This window comes from Crocodylus siamensis, chromosome 8 (assembly GCF_052110815.1).
Source record: "Crocodylus siamensis isolate JL-2025a chromosome 8, ASM5211081v1, whole genome shotgun sequence".
Taxonomy (NCBI): domain Eukaryota; kingdom Metazoa; phylum Chordata; order Crocodylia; family Crocodylidae; genus Crocodylus; species Crocodylus siamensis.
This window is the reverse complement of record NC_143402.1, coordinates 15,981,360-15,998,935: the sequence shown is the minus strand read 5'-3', so window position 1 is coordinate 15,998,935 and position 17,576 is coordinate 15,981,360. Positions and strand designations below refer to the sequence as shown.

Below are 17,576 nucleotides of genomic sequence, written 5' to 3'. Positions count from 1 at the left end.
CCTCGCCAGGGATTCAACCCACCACCGGGCTGCGCGCGAGGAGGGGCCGCTCCCGGCTCCGGGTGACCGTTTGCACAGCTCGATGATCAACTCCTCCCTCCCTTGCCCTGCCCCGGGGTTGGAAGGAGCTCGGAGGTAGGATGGAGGATGAATCCTGCTCCCTTTGTAACTAGGTTTTGCCCGCAGAAGAGGCCAGAGGTTGTAAGTGTTCCTGCTGCTGCCAGGCCCAGTGATGCCCTGGGGTTTTGCATGCTGTGCAGAGACTAAATGGCAAGGTTTAAATTTTAAACACCCCAAAAAGTGCAGCTTAGAAATGGTTCTGTGAGAGACCGACATGTTCCAGGGGGGAAGAATGGGGAATCAAACTTTTTCCTTAAATTACAGTTTCCTATCCTGCTTCCAAGACGGACGGTGAACCGCTCTTTTGCTTCTGTGCAGAGGAAGCACCTTTCGGCTTGTGAACATTTTCACATGCACTTTAAATGATTTAGGAGTCACTACAATACAAACGGGGGCCGGGCCATGTGGTTTTCAGTCGCTAGGATGGATAGCATTTCTTACTGTTACGTTGTGTTGTGTTGAGGTAGGGCAAAGAAATGACAGCATGGTGAAGAGAGTAATACACACGTAAAAAGATCAAAAATCACCCGTAGTACCAGCGTCACGTTACAGAAACCCGGGTCAGAAAGAACATTCCTGCCTGGAAAGTTTTTATAAAAAGTAACGTCGATTCCCTAGATGACTGTAACGTTTATTACTCTTTAGTTGTTTGCTGTCTAAAATGGAAAGTCTCTACAATGAGCATTTGCCCCAGTATGTTGAGTGTTGTTCCTTTTCTCAGTGCTTGTATTCCTGAATAACATGTCCTTATTTTTCTTTATCTCCATGTTTAGTAAATACTGCTGTGTTGATTGTGTATCAGCTGAAACCTTGTGAAATCTTGATTTGTGATCTATTTTTAATATAAGCCAAAGATCTCAAATGAATAGAACTTATTTCATAAAGCAGTTTATATCATTGTTTTAACTTTTAAATACTAAATGGCTTTGCAGACTTTTACAGAGGTCAGTATCAAGTCCAATATCAAGACTGTTCAAAAAAGACTAGTCTGGTAAATTCCTTTGAACAGGGGAAGAGTTTTTCATAAGGAATAAGAAGAAAACACCCTAATTCCAAGTCGGATTTTTTTTAAAAAGCTCCAGATTTGGTTAAATACAATTTGATCACTTTCTTCTTTTTACTGTAAAGAGCATTTTAAAACAAACAATATAATTATGCTTGTAGAAAGTATGACACCAATGCAGCTCTCCAAGAAACCTCTGCTCTTTGTTGACAGGATTTGGGTACTAAAGGGCTGGATATCATGTTTATACTGTATTTCCAGATACAACTGCTAAATGCAAGGGTTATCAGCATAGGGTTCAAAGCAGCTGTAAGGGTTAACTCTTCAGAAATTAATTGTCCAGAGTCCCCAAATAACTGGAGTTTAGGCGGTGTGCATGGGGGAGGAACGAGTTAACTAATGGTGAAATCTTGAATGTACTCGAGTAAAAGAGAAAGCTCCCACTGACTTCATTGTGGCCCAGATTTCACACTAAAAGTTAACTGCACATTAAAGGGTTAACATATTAAGTGTATTCAATCTTATGATGCGACCAGCTAAGGCATTACAAACAACATTCATATTTCCCTATTTACATCCAGAAGATCTGCTTCTCTTCAAGCGAGAGCTTGCAACTCAACTTGTGAAAAAAAGGACCTTAAGAATTTGCACTGCTTTTCTGCTTTGGAATTAGATAAGGGCTACATAGGAGGTAATACTGATTTTTTGAATTTCATGACAGAGAATGGTGTCCCTTTTCCAAAAGCAAAGCAGTTTCATCTGAAGCTTAAGATGTTTCCACTAAATGACACTCTTTCTAAATGACGCTCTCTCTCTCTATATATATATATATATATATATATATTTGTCCTGGCAGTGTTAAAACTTTTACATTTTGCATGAAATCGTATTGGAGGTGTACTTACATAGTCCCACAGAATATCAGTCTTAAGTCTTTTCATATTTTCTTCCCAACAGTTCAATATTCTGTATTTTGAAGGATTTTTCTTCCCTTTTGTTGGCAAAAATGAAAAAAAAGTGGAGATTGGAGAACTTTCGATTTATCTTGCACACTATGCTCTGTCTCCTTTTCATAGATGGTGGTAAATTGGAACAAATAAAACGTAAGTAAACTTCCAGAAAAATGCATCTCTCATACGTCTGTGCGTGGGGGGGGGCGTTGTCTAACACACACGGCAGTACAAATCTTCAGATACAAATGTTGGAAGTACTGGTCTTTTAGCAGGGTCCTTATGTTAAAAGGATCATAATTCAGCAAAGCGGTTTCCTCATTTGCAATTTCATTTAGTACAATGAAGTCAAATTACATTTTGGTGTTTCTTTAAAACCATGCAGTTTTCATTGCTCCAAAAGAACATAACACATCAGTTGGAGAATCTGTTTTATTTCAAATGTCCTAAATAAAGGGTGCTTAATTCCATTTTAGTGACCTCTGTAAACATCTGACGGATTATCTGGATTTTGTCCCATGCATAAGACTATTCTGCTGAGGTTTTTGGCTAGTGTAAACCTCTTCCAAAAGAGTTCTATCATGTTCCAAAAACAACCTCATCTGAACTGGATGAGATCTACCCTTTGAGAAAAGTAAGGGTCCAAGCACTGTCAAAAACTTGATGAGATGTATTGAAAAGCACACAAAACAAAGGGACTGTTTCCAGAAAACCAATGATCTGTGGGAGATGTTAACACATTTCAGAAGAAGCTGAGTGGCAGAAAGAAATAACTAACAACACACTCTAGCATCGACGGTGACTACTACGGTTTTGTTGGGAGGCACCTGGAGTGTTTTTCCTTGCCTTCATGTCCAGATCTTTTGGCCAGTTTTTGCATAGCTCAGTAATTATTCTTACAGCTGAAATTTTTAGCTACTCTTTATTGTCAGCAGTTTTTCCAGCTTCTCATCCTAAATTAGTGGATGCAGTGCAAAATAAAAGAAGGTGGTCCAAAGGAAGCATTCCTTTGTCTACTCAGTTTATGTACCACCAAAGAAGCATACAGCTATCCACACTCAGAAGAGAGGCAACTTAGGAAACTGTCGGCTGCAATGTCAACTCACTAGTTTTTCAGATACTGAATTTCTTTCACAGTGCAGCTGTCTGAAGTGAAAGCAGATCACTTCACACATGCTGCTAGTAATCCTTGCATCTTGCTACCTGCTTTTAGCAGACTGAATGCTAAGAACATTCATTCCACTCTCATTTAGTGCTTGGGGGACAAGTGGTTTTTTGATACTATGGAGTATGTTTATAATGAGGGTGATCATTTATCATGTGGCTTGACAAGAGTGAGTATCTCTGTCGTGGAGATAGTATAATAACAAGATGCCTTCACAGTTTTTAGCAGGAGTGAGAGACAGGACATTAATATTTGCTAAGCAAACAGGTAGCAAGAGGACTAACTGCAAAAAATGCGCTTTCCAAATTAGAGAATGGCATCTACTGCACATTAGACCCCTAATGTCTCAAACAGCAATACATTTGCAGGTTGATGAAAACTGTTTAAAAATAGCATAATATGCTCCTCTGTGATCAAGTTGTTGAGCTACAGAAATACTGAACGTGTACAAGTACAATACATGTTTCCTCGTTCTGTAATCCCAGATTTCAACACCTGTGCTGACCAGATCCTGGGCCTTTCCCAAGCAACAGCTGTTGCAATGATTTTGGAATGGGAACATTTTATTTACTACAAATTTGGCTGAATGACCATGATTTTTAATTTGTAATTTAAACAAGCCTCTAGGGAGTAAAAGGCTAATGAACTAATCCAGCATAAAAAGCACCATATGAAATAACTGTTATTCTTTGTCTGAAACTAAAGCATCTTCATGCTGAAATAGGATTCTGCATGAAAAGAAAAAATGGAGTTCTTTACAACAAACTTCTTTGCACCTTCTACAAACTGAGTTAAAGAATCCTACACAGATTATGTACTTACAGCTGCGTTTATGCACTGAATGGTATGATTTATCTATAGCTCTTTCTATTGTGTATTACTTTAACAGATTCAGAGACAAACTGTGTGTTTCAAGATAAGAAGTACCGTGTAGGTGAAAGATGGCATCCCTACCTAGAGCCCTATGGACTCGTTTACTGTGTTAACTGTCTCTGCTCAGAGGTAAATCCAGGTTTCAATCTCCAGACCTTCTGCATGTTCTCAACATTGTTTTATGAAGTTGTGTGGCCCAGACCTGCTGTGGATGTGTCCATCTCCTACTGGCTTCCTTGGCAGCTGCAGAGAAAAGAGGCAGAGAATCTTAGTTATGGGATATCTTCACAGAGGAAACCAAGACCACCAAAAAATGCCCAGATCATGCATGTCGTCTCCTTCGTTAGGCAGCAGCTTTGTACATTCCTTGCAGTGAATCTTAAATAGTTTAATCCTGGCATCCAAGTGCAATCTTTATCTTGTTACCAGAATGGAAGATCAGACTGAGCCTACGCTTGATCTAACTGCAAACCAGCTCTCCAGTAAAGTATTACCAGAATAGAGAGATCTTTCCCAAGGAGGCCTATCTGTAGAAACAACTACAAATAGACAGAGTTAATGAAGGATGAGGGAAGGAGGGAGAATTGACTTGGACATAAAAGGATGGTCCCTCTGAGATATAATTAAGCTGCCTTGAATTGATGCTTAGATATCACCCTTATAGTTCCTTGGTAGTATCATAAATAGCTGCAGGAGGGAGGCATATCTAAAGGCAAAAAATTTCCCTTAGAGTACTTTAAAATGGCTAAACCAAAGGGATCTACACTTGATCTTAGCCAAAAGGCCAAGATACTCTAAATGCAGCGATCTATCTGCTATCTTTAATGGTATACATAGTCTTCTTATCTTTTATTCCCCAGCAAATGTAAAATAGTGGGCTCTCTGCAGCATTTATGCTGAGGAATTTGTTGCTTCACTTCTGTGCACAGAGGCTTACAAACAGTAGCACACAAGCTTGGCAGGGGTGCACATCTGTGAAGCAGAGAGAGTATGACGCGACTACGTAGCATTGTGAAAAGAGGAAAGTCCCCTTTTTAAGTTAGGCAGATTTTTATTCACTTTTGCTGATAATCTTCACGCAGATGTTTAAAACCTCTTTGGAATTAGTGCTTGGAAAAAAGCACTCATTAAATGTTTAAGGGCTGTACCTCATTGAGGCAGTGGAATTCACCAGAGACGCTAGCAATCTGAAGATAGACCATTGACCAATGACATTAGGGAAAAGTTGGACAGGAGGGAAGAAAAATGGTAAAGTAAGCAGAAGGCTTTCTTAAGGTCTGGGGAAGCCCCATAGTGTTTAAAGTTAAATGAGAACTTCCACAAGACGTGCCAATCCATACACAAATAGACTCAAAGACGGAAGATCCTATTTCCATGACCCATAGACGCACACAGATGTGGATGTCAAGAATGGCAGAAAGACTTATGCATGGATTTGGGGAAGCAGAAGTAGGCTAGGAGGCATAGGCTAGGAGGCGACTGATAGGGGGTGCACAAGGGTGCATGTGCCCCCCCGAAGGGGCCGGTGCTCCCCTGATGGCCAACACTGATGCTGTTGGTAGGGCTGGTGCCCCCCCCCAACAGGGCCACCGCTGGCGGCAGCTTCTGTGGGTGCCCCCCAAGATTCAGGAGGCACCAGTAGCTCATGCTAGGAGGAGACCATGCCAGAGGTGCTTATTGCCAGGTATCACCTAGAAGTGGCTCCCTCCATCCTATGGATCTTGAAACCACATGGAACCACTGATTGATTGATCTCTCCCTCTTTTTTTAAAGATCTTGGAGCTGTGGCATGAATGTACCGCCATCCTGTAAACTGACTAACAGGGAAGATTCCCAGTGGACTTCCCTAGTGCTTAGCCACTTAAGTTTTCTGCTGAGCAAAGATATGGCCCAAGGGATTACCATCTGAATAGTCACCTAGAGTGAGGAGGGCTCTTATTTTACCCTATTTCAGATAAATTATGATAAACAGGGCTATTGGATCATCTAGCCTGACCTCCTATACACCAGAGGCCATTAAGTTTCACTCATGCACCTTATATCAAGCTTCAGTTTAGCCAGCAATTTTAATCATAACAAGCTAAACTGTAGTTTGCCACAGACAGAGAAAAGGAGAGATCAGGGAGCCACCAATGTCCAAGTCTCAGGCAACTGGGGGAAATGATTGAGTAAGAAATACAAGATGGTCTCATCAAGTGAACTATACCCGATATGCTGCCAAAAAAAGTGAATCCTCCACTCTCAAGAATCCCTGCAATTATGAGCCAGAAAAATACTCCTCCCTGACCCCAGATCCAGCAACTGGTCTGACCCTGAGCATGTGAGCAAGTCACATGGGCCAGGCACCTGAGACAGCTCTCTCTACTACCTCCAAGCACCAGCCTGCTCAATATCCCATCTGCAAATACGGTTAATCTCTGATGGTTCAGAAGAAGGTAAAAAAAACCCAAACCAACCAATTTATGCATCAGAGGGAAAAAAATCCTTCATGGTGTTTTGTATGTTATTGTGACTTGTTTAAAGGAAAGACTTCCAGGTTCTAAGTAAGCAGAGTAACTCCAGGTAATCCTTTATCTCCTGTAAGTGGGAGTGCTGGCATTGGAACAGCAGTGTTGTTAATTAGCTTTAGGTAAATTGCAGTGCTTGTAACTTGCCAGATTTCTACTTTACCCTGAAATGTACTGTTTAAAACATAGAGCTCTAGTGCTCAGGCCAGCTGCTCCTCTGCATGTGTTCAGAGTTTGATTTGCAGATGGCAGCAACTAAAACAATGTTTACTGCTTTTTAGTGGCACCCTTACAGCATAGGAAGAGAGTTGAATTCTATTTGTATATGGTACAGAATTGCTCATTACATTTTAGTTGCATATAAAGGTTTCACAGTTTCGTAGTTTCTAGGGTCGGAAGGGACCTGAGCAGATCATTTAGTCCGACCCCCTGCCATGGCAGGAAAGAATACTGGGGTCAAACGACCTCAGCAAGATGTTCATCTAACCTCCTCTTAAAGACCCCCAGGGTAGGGGCCAGCACCACTTCTCTTGGAAGCTGGTTCCAGACCCTAGCCGCCCTGAACGTGAAGTAGCGCCTCCTGATATCTAACCTAAACCTACCCTCTGCCAGCTTGTGACGGTTATTCCTGGTCACTCCTGGCGGTGCTCGGGGGAACAGTGACTCCCCCAATGCCTGCTGATCCCTCCTGACTAGTTTATAACAGGCCACAAGATCCCCCCTCAGCCTTCTCTTTTGGAGGTTGAACAGGTTCAGGTCCCGTAGCCTCTCCTCATAGGGCCTGCCCTGTTGTCCCCTGATCATGCGAGTGGCCCTCCTCTGGACCCTCTCCATGCTGTCCACATCCCTCCTGAAGTGCAGCGCCCAGAACTGGACGCAATACTCCAGCTGCGGCCTGACCAGTGCCACATAAAGGGGGAGGATCACCTCTTTGGACCTGCTCGAGATGCATCTGTGGATGCATGACAAGGTGCGGTTGGCCTTCCTTACCGGTTTGAATCCAGTGAAGCCAGTGGGATGGTCCAGCAGTTAGTGAGAACAAAACTTAGGCTTGGAGAACTTTCATTATAAGTAATGATGCACAAGAAGGAATGGACCCAGATTGGCTTTCAGAGCCATGGTGAGTTTCAGGGCTAGTAAGTAATAATAAAAGACAGTCTGTTGTGGGTCAAATTTTTTGCTGGTGAAAGCAAGGAAAATTCCACTGAAATGAAGGAAGCCACATCCATTTTAAGTAGCATAGTATTCATTAACCTTCATATTGCAGCAGTGCCTGTCAACCCACCAGACTGGTGACTTGTTCTGCAAGGCACTGTAGAGACCAATAGTGAATGAGTACTCAAGCCCCAAAGAATTTACAGTCTAAAAGTTGTCCCTGTTTTTTAAACCCAGCACTTCCAATTTGCAATCACTGGGCGTGTCTACATGAGATGCTTTACTAGAGATTAAAGCAAACTACTGTGCAGTAATCATCATTGTCTGCACATGTGGGCACCTATTGCACAGCAGTTTGCTCTAATCTCAAATAAATTTGCTACCTGTAAATACAAGTAGCAAATGTATTCAGGAGTAACTACTGCACAGTATGGCATGCGTAGACAGCTAACCAGGAGAAAATTGTCTCTTGGTCAGCTGGGCAGCAGGGGGTGGGAGATTGCTCCTTCCCCTCCAGAGCTGCCTGCGGCCAAGCCAGGCTCCACCACCGTAGCCTGGGCAGATACAATATCCCTCTGCCTCAGCGGCAGGGAGCTCTGAACCCCCACTCCGGGGCTGCGGGATTGTTATCTACCAGCCCCAGCTCCACAATGGAACTGGGGCTGGGAGCTCCGTGCACAGGGAGAATTCCCTGCCCAGCATGGAGCTGACGGGACCTGCCAATAATTGGGACAATTCCTGGCCAGGCCTGGGCTGCATGGGGAAGTCTGCATGTGCAACCTGGAGGTGGCTGGGGACTATTCCATTTTAGGCAGTCCCCAGCCAGCTCTAGGCTGCACATGCAGTCTTCCACATACAGCCCAGGGCTGGCTGGGAACTGTCTCAGTCAGGGCAGGTCCCATCCCTAAGACCCAATCAGGCAATCAAAGTGTGGGGCTAGGAAAGAGCTGAAGGGGAGAGGCAGAGGACTGCCTACCCAGCCAGAGGCTTGCTGCTAGCTGGCCCACCAACGGATCATCCTGCCCCTTCCCTTCAGTTCTTTCCAAGCCCTCTGCCCCTGATCAGGGAGCCAGGGCTGGGAGCTCCATGCTGCCATGGCAGTGGGACATTGTAACTGCCTTGGCTCTGCCATTGGAGCCCGCCCTGGCACCAGGCAGCTCCCAAGGACAGGGAACAATCTCCCAGCCCCTGCCAAGAGACAGCTGTCTCTTGGCCCTGTGATCACTGCTATTGCGTGGGCTAGCACCTGGGGGAGCCTAGAGCTTCTTCTGGCTGCTGCAGGGTGCCAGTGCAGGGCTGGTAGGGGCAGAAGCAGACTGCTGCTTTGAGCAACAAATCTACTTCTGCTTTCCTACACAAGTAGATGCCTGCCTGGGGTAGGTTTACTCTAGAGTAAATTAGAGTAAACGTACCCACTGAGACACAAAATACTAGAATATGATTACTACCCATTTGAGAGAGACTTTTTTCAGAACAGAACTGCACTTTATGATGAATACAAGGAAACTGTGTGTAGGGAAAGTTAAAACCTAATCAAATGGAAATTAATTAGTTGTACCAGTCGTATATTTCTGATAACCATGTGAAAATTAAGAGGATTTATTTCAAGGTACACCTTAAACTACAAGCTGTGACAAATGTTCAGATTGAAGGTCTTTTTCTGTTACAAACACAAGTAATTTCTACAGCTAAATCAGGGTATGAATTATGGTTGGAGAAGTGGAAATCTGAAACAGTCAGTATTTTCTAGAATAATGTAGATGGTTTGCAGACACAGAAGACTGAAAATGCCCTATGTTTTAATTATAAATCAAGCCTAGATAGGGTCAAATAGAATATTACGTTAATCATGTGAATAATGAACACTATTCCCAAGTCCTGCTCAGATTTCTTAGAAAAATGACTGTTTACCAGCTGGTTTTCTTTGTCTACTGGGGAACCAATAAAATAAGAACAGAGGAATCTCTGCAGCCTTAAGAAAAATTGCAGACCTCATGGTCTCTTGTGGTCTTGAACTAATCCTCAACAGGGGGTGCCCTGGAGACCTACTATTCATTATCTATTCCTGAGCTTTGGAAAAGCAGTTACTGAATATAATTTGGTTCAAAATCAGCTTGACTACATAAGTGAAAATTTTTCTGATCCCACAATTTAGGCTTTTCTTTTGAACTTAAAGCATCTATGCTATTTTGTAGATTTGTGCCGCATTCAGATCTCAGGGCATCTTTACTTGTGCTCCGGGGCAGATGGGGGGGCTCTCAGGAGCCACTGTTTTTGAAGTATTCAGCATCCCATAGTACAAAATGGGGGGGAGAGGGGACACTTTAACTAAAGCTCATTCAAGCTTTAAAGAGCCCCTGCTACCATTTTGAAGTGCAGGGATGCTGAATACATATGATGCAGAGGCTGCGTGTTAATTACCATGCATTGGAGCAGACATCTAGCACATGTATAGGTGCCTTCAGTGACTAGTGTAAATCAAAATGAGGTGAGGTATTCTAGATTTCAGCTGAAATCAGAATCTCAACCTTCATACATTCAGCACCAGAACAGCTAGGTGCAGAATAGAGAGCTGAACAATGTAAGATGACCCAATACATTAATTTATTTTATTGTTGCATTCCTCCCCCAGAATGGGAACGTGCTGTGCAGCAGAATAAGATGTCCAAACCTACACTGTCCTACCCCAGTGCATGTGCCACAACTGTGCTGCCCACGGTGCCCAGGTAATTCACATTTATGATACCACAATCCTCTCTAAGATGTACTGGGGTTGTGCTAGGTTATAAGAAGTACTAGAAAAATGCTGAGTAGCTTTCATAAAGCAAACCCCATTAGATGCCCCATTTGTGACATGGGACGGAACAGACATGTTCTTTATTATAATCAGCGCTACTATTTCCTCTAGTGGCTTCTTTTTCTTGGGTTTCTTTTTAATTCTTACAACAAAAGCAGGCTCAGAATTAAAAAATGGTTGCTTGCAAACTGCTACATTAATGAGTAGTTCTAAAATGCTATGTCAAATGCGTAATCGTGTAATCTTACCAGAGAACCAGGGTAGGATTTGCCCTATACAATTACAGCCCTATATCTCATATTTTAGCTTAGCTTCCTAATGAATAAGAACTGTTGTAAATCAGAGGAGCAGCATTGTAGAATTGTATGACTGAAAATGTGATTGGATACTGTACAGCAAATTCCTCCAGACTGTACATTTTAGTACGTGCTTATTTTTAAGAGTGGGGGAGGGCAAAATAAGGCCCACAGTTTGCATCTAGCCCACGAGGCAATTTCTTTGGCCCATAGGTGTCTACCAATTAATTGTACCCCACCCAGCCCACATGCTTCACTCCCAACCTCCTGCGCAGGAGGGCCATGGCCCCAGCCAGCATTCACAACTTCCAGGCACTGCTGCAGCTGCCAGCAGACCTGCTTAGCTTCCCCTCGGCTTCACCTCCAGCGGCTCCTCCTCATGTCCCTGCTGCAGCACTCACTCCAGGCACTAGGTAAAGAAGCTGCAGCTGGGTAGAAGCATGGTGCATTGGGCTGGTGGGAGCACAGAGCCCAGGACCCAAGCTTAGTGGGGTGACAGGAGCATGGAGCTCGGGTGGGCAGGGTGTGGGTGTGTGTGGGGTTTGTGGGGTGTGAGGGAGGATGGGGGGACCCCCCCACATGCCCCTATGGTACACAAGCGTCACCGCCGGTGACAGTAGGAGGCAGCAGGCCTTCAGGGTGCTCGTGGCCTGTGAGGGCACAGCCCCCAGGCAGCATGCAGCTCCAGCCAGGTTTGGGAGCTGCATGTAGTGGCAAGAAGTGGAGCCAGGTAAGCAGGGAGCAGGGCTCCCTGCGACTTTCAGCAGAGTCCCATGAGCTGCACATGGCAGCAGGGAGTGGGAAAGGCAGCTGGCTCCATTGTGATGGGCTTCCCTCTTGTAGCACGTGAGTCCCAGGTGCTGTATGTGATCTCTGTGTGACAGAGGCAGGTCAGCCAGGGTGGCCTGGCTCTGTTCTTTGCCACTGCGTGCAGCTCCTGAAACTGGGTCCTCCAACCTCCCTCACACCCCACAAACCGCACACACACACACACCCTGCCCATAACCCCCACATTCCTCCCACATATACACCCCCCCCCAACATACCCTATACCCCTACACACACACACACAGCTCCACACACCCTCACAAACCCCAAAGACATACACACCTCACACCCCACCATACACACACCCCCCAACCATACCCCACACACAATATACAAGAGTAAGATTATTTTTGAGCTATTGTGCAATCACTTCTATATATGCTACACAAAAGTACATTAATCAGGACAAAAATATTTTTAAAATAACATTAAAATACATTATAGTAGATGTTTGACTTTTAGAATTTGATTTGGCTTTTTTCTGGTTCCAAGATGGCACTCCCTCCTGCAAAAGGAGCACTTCTGGGGGCAAGGAGAGGTACTTCCAATGGCAAAGGTCAGGGGTTAGTGGGCAGGGCACCTTTCAAGGGCCAGGGCTATCATTGTGGCCCTCCACAGCTCACCAAAACTCATTAAGTGGCCCTCCAGATGAAATAATTGCCCACCCCTGGTTAAGAGCTACTGTATAAAGGAGACCAGGCAGGATCTTTCATGTGGCCATTACAACATCCCTGACATTGCCTAATGGTTGGTAGGTTTGATCTGGGGGTTTCCCTAATTTCTTTCTTTATGGCACCCATTATTGACCATTAAGAAAAGGTACTTATGCACCACCACAGAAAAAACACTTATTCGGCTCTCTCCAGAGAATTTCATTGCCGGAGGAAAAGAGCTGTTTCACTACTGAAGTGGGTGAGTAGAGGATGGTGTGCAAGAGCAAAGATCTGTGAGTCATTGTACCGTTCGGTGGCATAAAGAACACACCTGTAGGACCCTCTGCACAGCAAACATGATCCACTGCTTCGTCTGTTCTGTGCCTCCTTCTGGAGCCTGTCCACGGGGGAGCTGAGTTTCTTGCAAACATCAGCTAGCAAGCCTGGCTTGTAGCTCTGAAGGTCTCTGGATCGCAGCTGTTCCAAAACCTGAACCTATTAGTTTGACTGCATCTATCTCCTAATCTCTCCTGCTCACCCAGGCAGGACTTCTCCCTCCAGGAAGATTTATAATGCTTTGTCCTGTCTACATTTGTATTCCAAGCAACACTTTGAACACTTCACTGTGAAATTGCATTCCAAAGTGTAATAGAAGTTGTACCCTCACAAATGAGGACTCGTACATGCCTTACCTGAATACCAACTGGCAGAAAGTGCAGTCCTGGCCTGCAGCTTCCCTGGACCTATACAATAAAGAAATAAAAGCCAGGCTGGAGGCATTCATCAGCAAGCCAGGAAATTGGACCAGTAGCTAAAGGTGGTGGGCAGAGAGAGAGGAGCTTCTAAGAAGGCAGAACTCTATGGCCAGTGCTAGCTTGTGGCAAACACACGGACGTCTTCTGACTGCTTTCCCACAACAACATGTGTATCTTAAACCTTAAAGATTCAGTATTAGAGAGAAAATCTTACTTGGAGAAAGTATGTTTTGCTAGTTTCTTGACCAGGTGTGGTATAGCTGTGCCCTATGTCAGAGTGATGGTAAACCCAAGAAATTCCTCTGTCTTTTTTTTTTTTAACCAAATATAAACAAAATGTACTATCCACATGCAAAAAACACAGCTACAAACTAAAAAAAAACAGTTAACACAGATCACACTGATAGGATAGAAATCACGGCAGACGACCCAAAATACATACCCAAAAAGGCAGATAAAGGCCTTTTTTTTTTTGCATTTTATTTGACATTGGTGGCTTTCTGATCATTTTGGATGCCTACGGGCATGCTTTGATGCATTCTAATTAGAACACGTCAGAGCAGACTTGATTAATCAAGTTTGCTGGAGCTCCAGCATGCCTTATCATCACGTGTATTATGCATCCCATATTTCAAAATGGTCACGGGGGTGCTTTAACTAAAACTCATCAAATGAGTTAATTAAAGCATCCCCACAGCCATTTTGAAACACAGGAGATTTAATACACATGACGGTGAGGCATTATAATTAGAGTGTCTCTCCGGGAACTCCTCTAATTAAAAAGTACCCTACCAACCCCTACGCCCTAGTATGTCTATAGGCACCCTTCCTGTTTTCCAAGGAGGGTTTTTTTGCAGTGGCTTGGCTTTGCTACTGAGATGTCTCATTCATCTGGAGGCTTTTTTTTCTGTTTTGGTGTTTTTAATTAACAATGGCCAGGTTAGGAGTGGTCAGTAGAATCCTGGAGATCCTCAAAGGAAAGGAAACAGAGTCTTCCCTTTGGTTGTGTTAGATCACATCTGTTTCTCTCCAGCACTGAGAGAATGGTTCTTACATTGACCTTGGAGTGGGTGATATCACTATTACCATGGCAGGTCATCAGCAACCTGTTTTTTGGAATACAAGGGTAAATTCAGATTAGACATCAGGAGGCGCTACTTTACTGTCAGGGCGGCGAGGATCTGGAACCAACTTCCAAGAGAAGTAGTGCTGGCTCCTACCTTGGGGGTCTTTAAGACAAAGCTAGACAATCACCTTGCTGGGGTCGTTTGACCCCAGTATTCTTTTCTGCCATGGCAGGGGGTCGGACTTGATGATCTGCTCAGGTCCCTTCCAGCCCTACTAACTATGAAACTATCTCACTTGCAGTAGAGAAAGGGGATGCCAAAAAATACCAAATGGCTTTCTCCTAGCTTTCTTGTGTATAGAACTGGTTTTTAGGGAATAACTGTTTCTTTGTTATATATTCGTACTATACAGTACATCACAAAATGAAACCGTGACCATCTGGAGCTATAATGATAATTAATGATTAATATTTCTGGGTTACTTAAGTTTGGTCCAAGAAGCTTTTTAGATTCTGGCTCTTTTTCTGCCTGTGAGGCTGTAGCTGGTGACTCCAACAGAGATCTGTGCTGAATATTCCAACGATGGTGAGGATGGAAGTTCACAGGTCTCTTATTAAATCAAGTCCTTTGCTATTTTGCTGGCTTCTCTGCTAATGTTGCAAGTATCTGACTTTGTATATCTGAATCTATCAAAAATGCTAAAAATGATTGTGGATGGACTGTGGTCTATTGTCTTTTTTAGAATCATCCGGAAACCCATGTGGTCAAACTGCAACATACAGCATGTTGTTGTGTTGCTAACCTATGCAGTAGGCAGCAGCTTATTTAGAATTGTGCATAAAGATTATTTAATAGTGGATCATTTTGTTATAGATCAAATAGATTTGCACCAGCACTGAAAAAGATGTAATTAGAAATCTCATGTGGGTTCAGAGGGTTTTTTGCATTCTGCTTACTGCATTGATTGTACATTTCATACTTGGATACCTTAGCTTCAATAGCAACAGTCATTCCTGACTAGAACAGAAATCTCATATTTTATTCCCATATTTCTCAACACACATGATGCTTTACATTTCCAAAGTTGTGGCATGTTGGAAATGTAAATATCTTTTGTGCAGAAGCCCATGGTATGGTCTCAATCATTCTTTTGGCTTGAAGGTGTCTGACAGTCCATTTGATTTTCTTCTTAAATGCTTGTAAGATTCAGTCATGGGTGTTTCTCACTGAGCTTCCAAAATTTTATTTTAGAAATGAATAGTTCTTGAATCAGAGTGACTTCAGATTCTTCTTCCTGCCCTTTTATGAACATTATAGAGCGTAACTGCCCAAACAAATGCCTCCTTATTTACTGAAGCAGAGACAATGTCAGAAGGAGGCAACATTTCACAGCAGCTCAAGTGGAAGAGGTTCTTGAGGGAATCCCTTTGAGGGAAGCTGCTGGTGTTCTCCCCATGTAATGTCTCTCCATGTAGAGAACCCTCAATTCTGCTGGCATAAAGAGATGCAATTTTCACCTCGCTCTCTTTTGCACTATGTAGAGTGTATCTAACCAACTGCTAGATGCACTTATTATGAATCATCATTTCATTTTCCCTCTATTTGCATGGGTTCATTGCAAACCCTTCCATAATCCCTTTTTTGGGGCTTGCTGAATCTTAATGATGTTGGTCAATCCAAAGCCTGTGCATTTCAAACCTGTCTATTATCCTCCCTTTTACAGCTCTGGGAAACATGTACATTGTTACCAGAATTAGATTTTCATTATGTTACATGGCTCTCCACGAAAATGGAGATTGTTCTTCAGTTGGTGTCACATATTGGAAACATTTGTGATCTGTGCACACTGAGTGTCCAGCTCCTTGTGGACAGGTTTCCTCATCCAGAAAGAACGTCACAATGATCAGCACTCTTTCTGGTAGTCTCAGAGCCTGGACTCCTGGACCACATCCATACTAGTGTGGACGTTTGTTTCCCCAGGGACAATTAGCAACAGGGCTCCTTGTGCTGCTGTTACTTGTCCCCAGGGAATGCCCAAACCACGTGCCCTCTGGCTCACGGCAAGTTACCCAGGGTGGGGTGGGGTGGGGAGTGCTGGGGGGTCTCCTGGGACTGCAGCAGTGGTGATCGTGCTGCTCAGAGCCTGGCCAGAAGCTGGAGCATGGCTCTGGCTGGCCAAGCTCCAGTTTTGGACAGCACATGCTGTCCCATGTGCACCACCCTGCTTTTTATTTTTCGGAATCTCAGGGTCAAAAAACACCCCCACGCTGCTACCTTGCAGCACAGAGAACACCTGGATGTGCAGTATATGGTGCCACATACTGCATGGCCATGCTCACCTAGACGTGGTCCTGATTTGCACCTAAGACCTGATTAAACAAGTCCTATCAAATTGGAGAGTAGAGGAACACTCCAGTTTGAGTGCTGGATCAGTTCTGTAGACAACTAGAGGACAGTGGGCTTGTCAATACGCCACCTTTCAAGAAAAATTGACTCACTAGTCCTTAAGGTAGGTAGGTGTATCCTGTAGGTACTGCATGACCATGGATGTGTTTATAAATGCATCTTTTATTTATAGCATAAATCGTATCATTTTTATATTGAACATGGTGTCTTTGTCATTCCCATATAGCACATTCAAAGTAAGGTATAAGGTTTTAATGAGACAATTTAACTACAAAGGGTGATAAACTTATGATAGAGGTAAAAATGTGCACTTCAGTATTTAGGTAGGGTTTCCAAATTCCACTTGCTGCTTTGATCTTCCAGTAAACTTCAGTGGATAATTCAGCATGTTGGCATATGAATCCGCCCATCTGGGTCCAGTATTTTTTAAGCTTGCTATCCAGAGTATACACACTGGCTTCCAGGAACGTTCATGATTAGTAACACATTTATTTTCAGGCACGTATCAAATTCAGTCCATTTTTGAAAGGGTTTTGGTTTTTGTTTTTTTTTGTATTCAGATATTGAAATAACTATAACAGCAAGATGCCAGGTGCTTCTATATAAATACTGAAGCCTAACATGAGGACAGACAGGATCAGGTTTCTTACAAGTGTCAGATGAGAATATCACTTAGAAAATAAAGGTTATGGCTATGCTGCAGAGTGCAGCACAGAGATAACCCAGCTAACCTGGAGACTGGAAGCACTCTAGCATTGGCAGCTTGGAACTCAGTGTGAGCTATAAAACCCACTCTGAGTATATTAACCCAGGCTAAGCTCCATCTGCTGCTTCTGGTGTGTGAGGTAGCTTAATCATTTCCCCAATATACTCCATTCTGCAGTGTAAGCACACCTTTGTGCTGAGAACTCGTACTGCCCAGTGGCTTGCATATTACACGTAAATAAAGAGGCATATCTATGTTACAGTGCATGTCATACTCAGTTGTAAATGATTGCAAT

At 43.6% G+C, this 17,576-nt stretch overlaps 1 protein-coding gene across 5 annotated transcripts in view; it reads left to right on the top strand.

The window, feature by feature from the left end:
- The window catches only part of CHRDL1 (chordin like 1), a 58,469-nt gene that overhangs the window by 430 nt on the left and 40,463 nt on the right, over positions 1-17,576 (top strand). For 2 of the 5 annotated variants that reach the window (XM_090060255.1, XM_090060254.1), the window contains exons 2-5: positions 10-135; positions 2,081-2,226; positions 4,128-4,240; positions 10,406-10,499. In XM_090060255.1, the coding sequence (XP_089916381.1) occupies positions 83-135; positions 2,081-2,226; positions 4,128-4,240; positions 10,406-10,499 (406 nt within the window). In that variant the 5' untranslated portion in view covers positions 10-82. Of the gene's footprint in view, positions 1-9; positions 136-1,704; positions 1,815-2,080; positions 2,227-4,127; positions 4,241-10,405; positions 10,500-17,576 lie in introns of all 5 variants that reach the window. The other 3 variants (XM_090060258.1, XM_090060257.1, XM_090060256.1) reach the window with 2 other exon arrangements.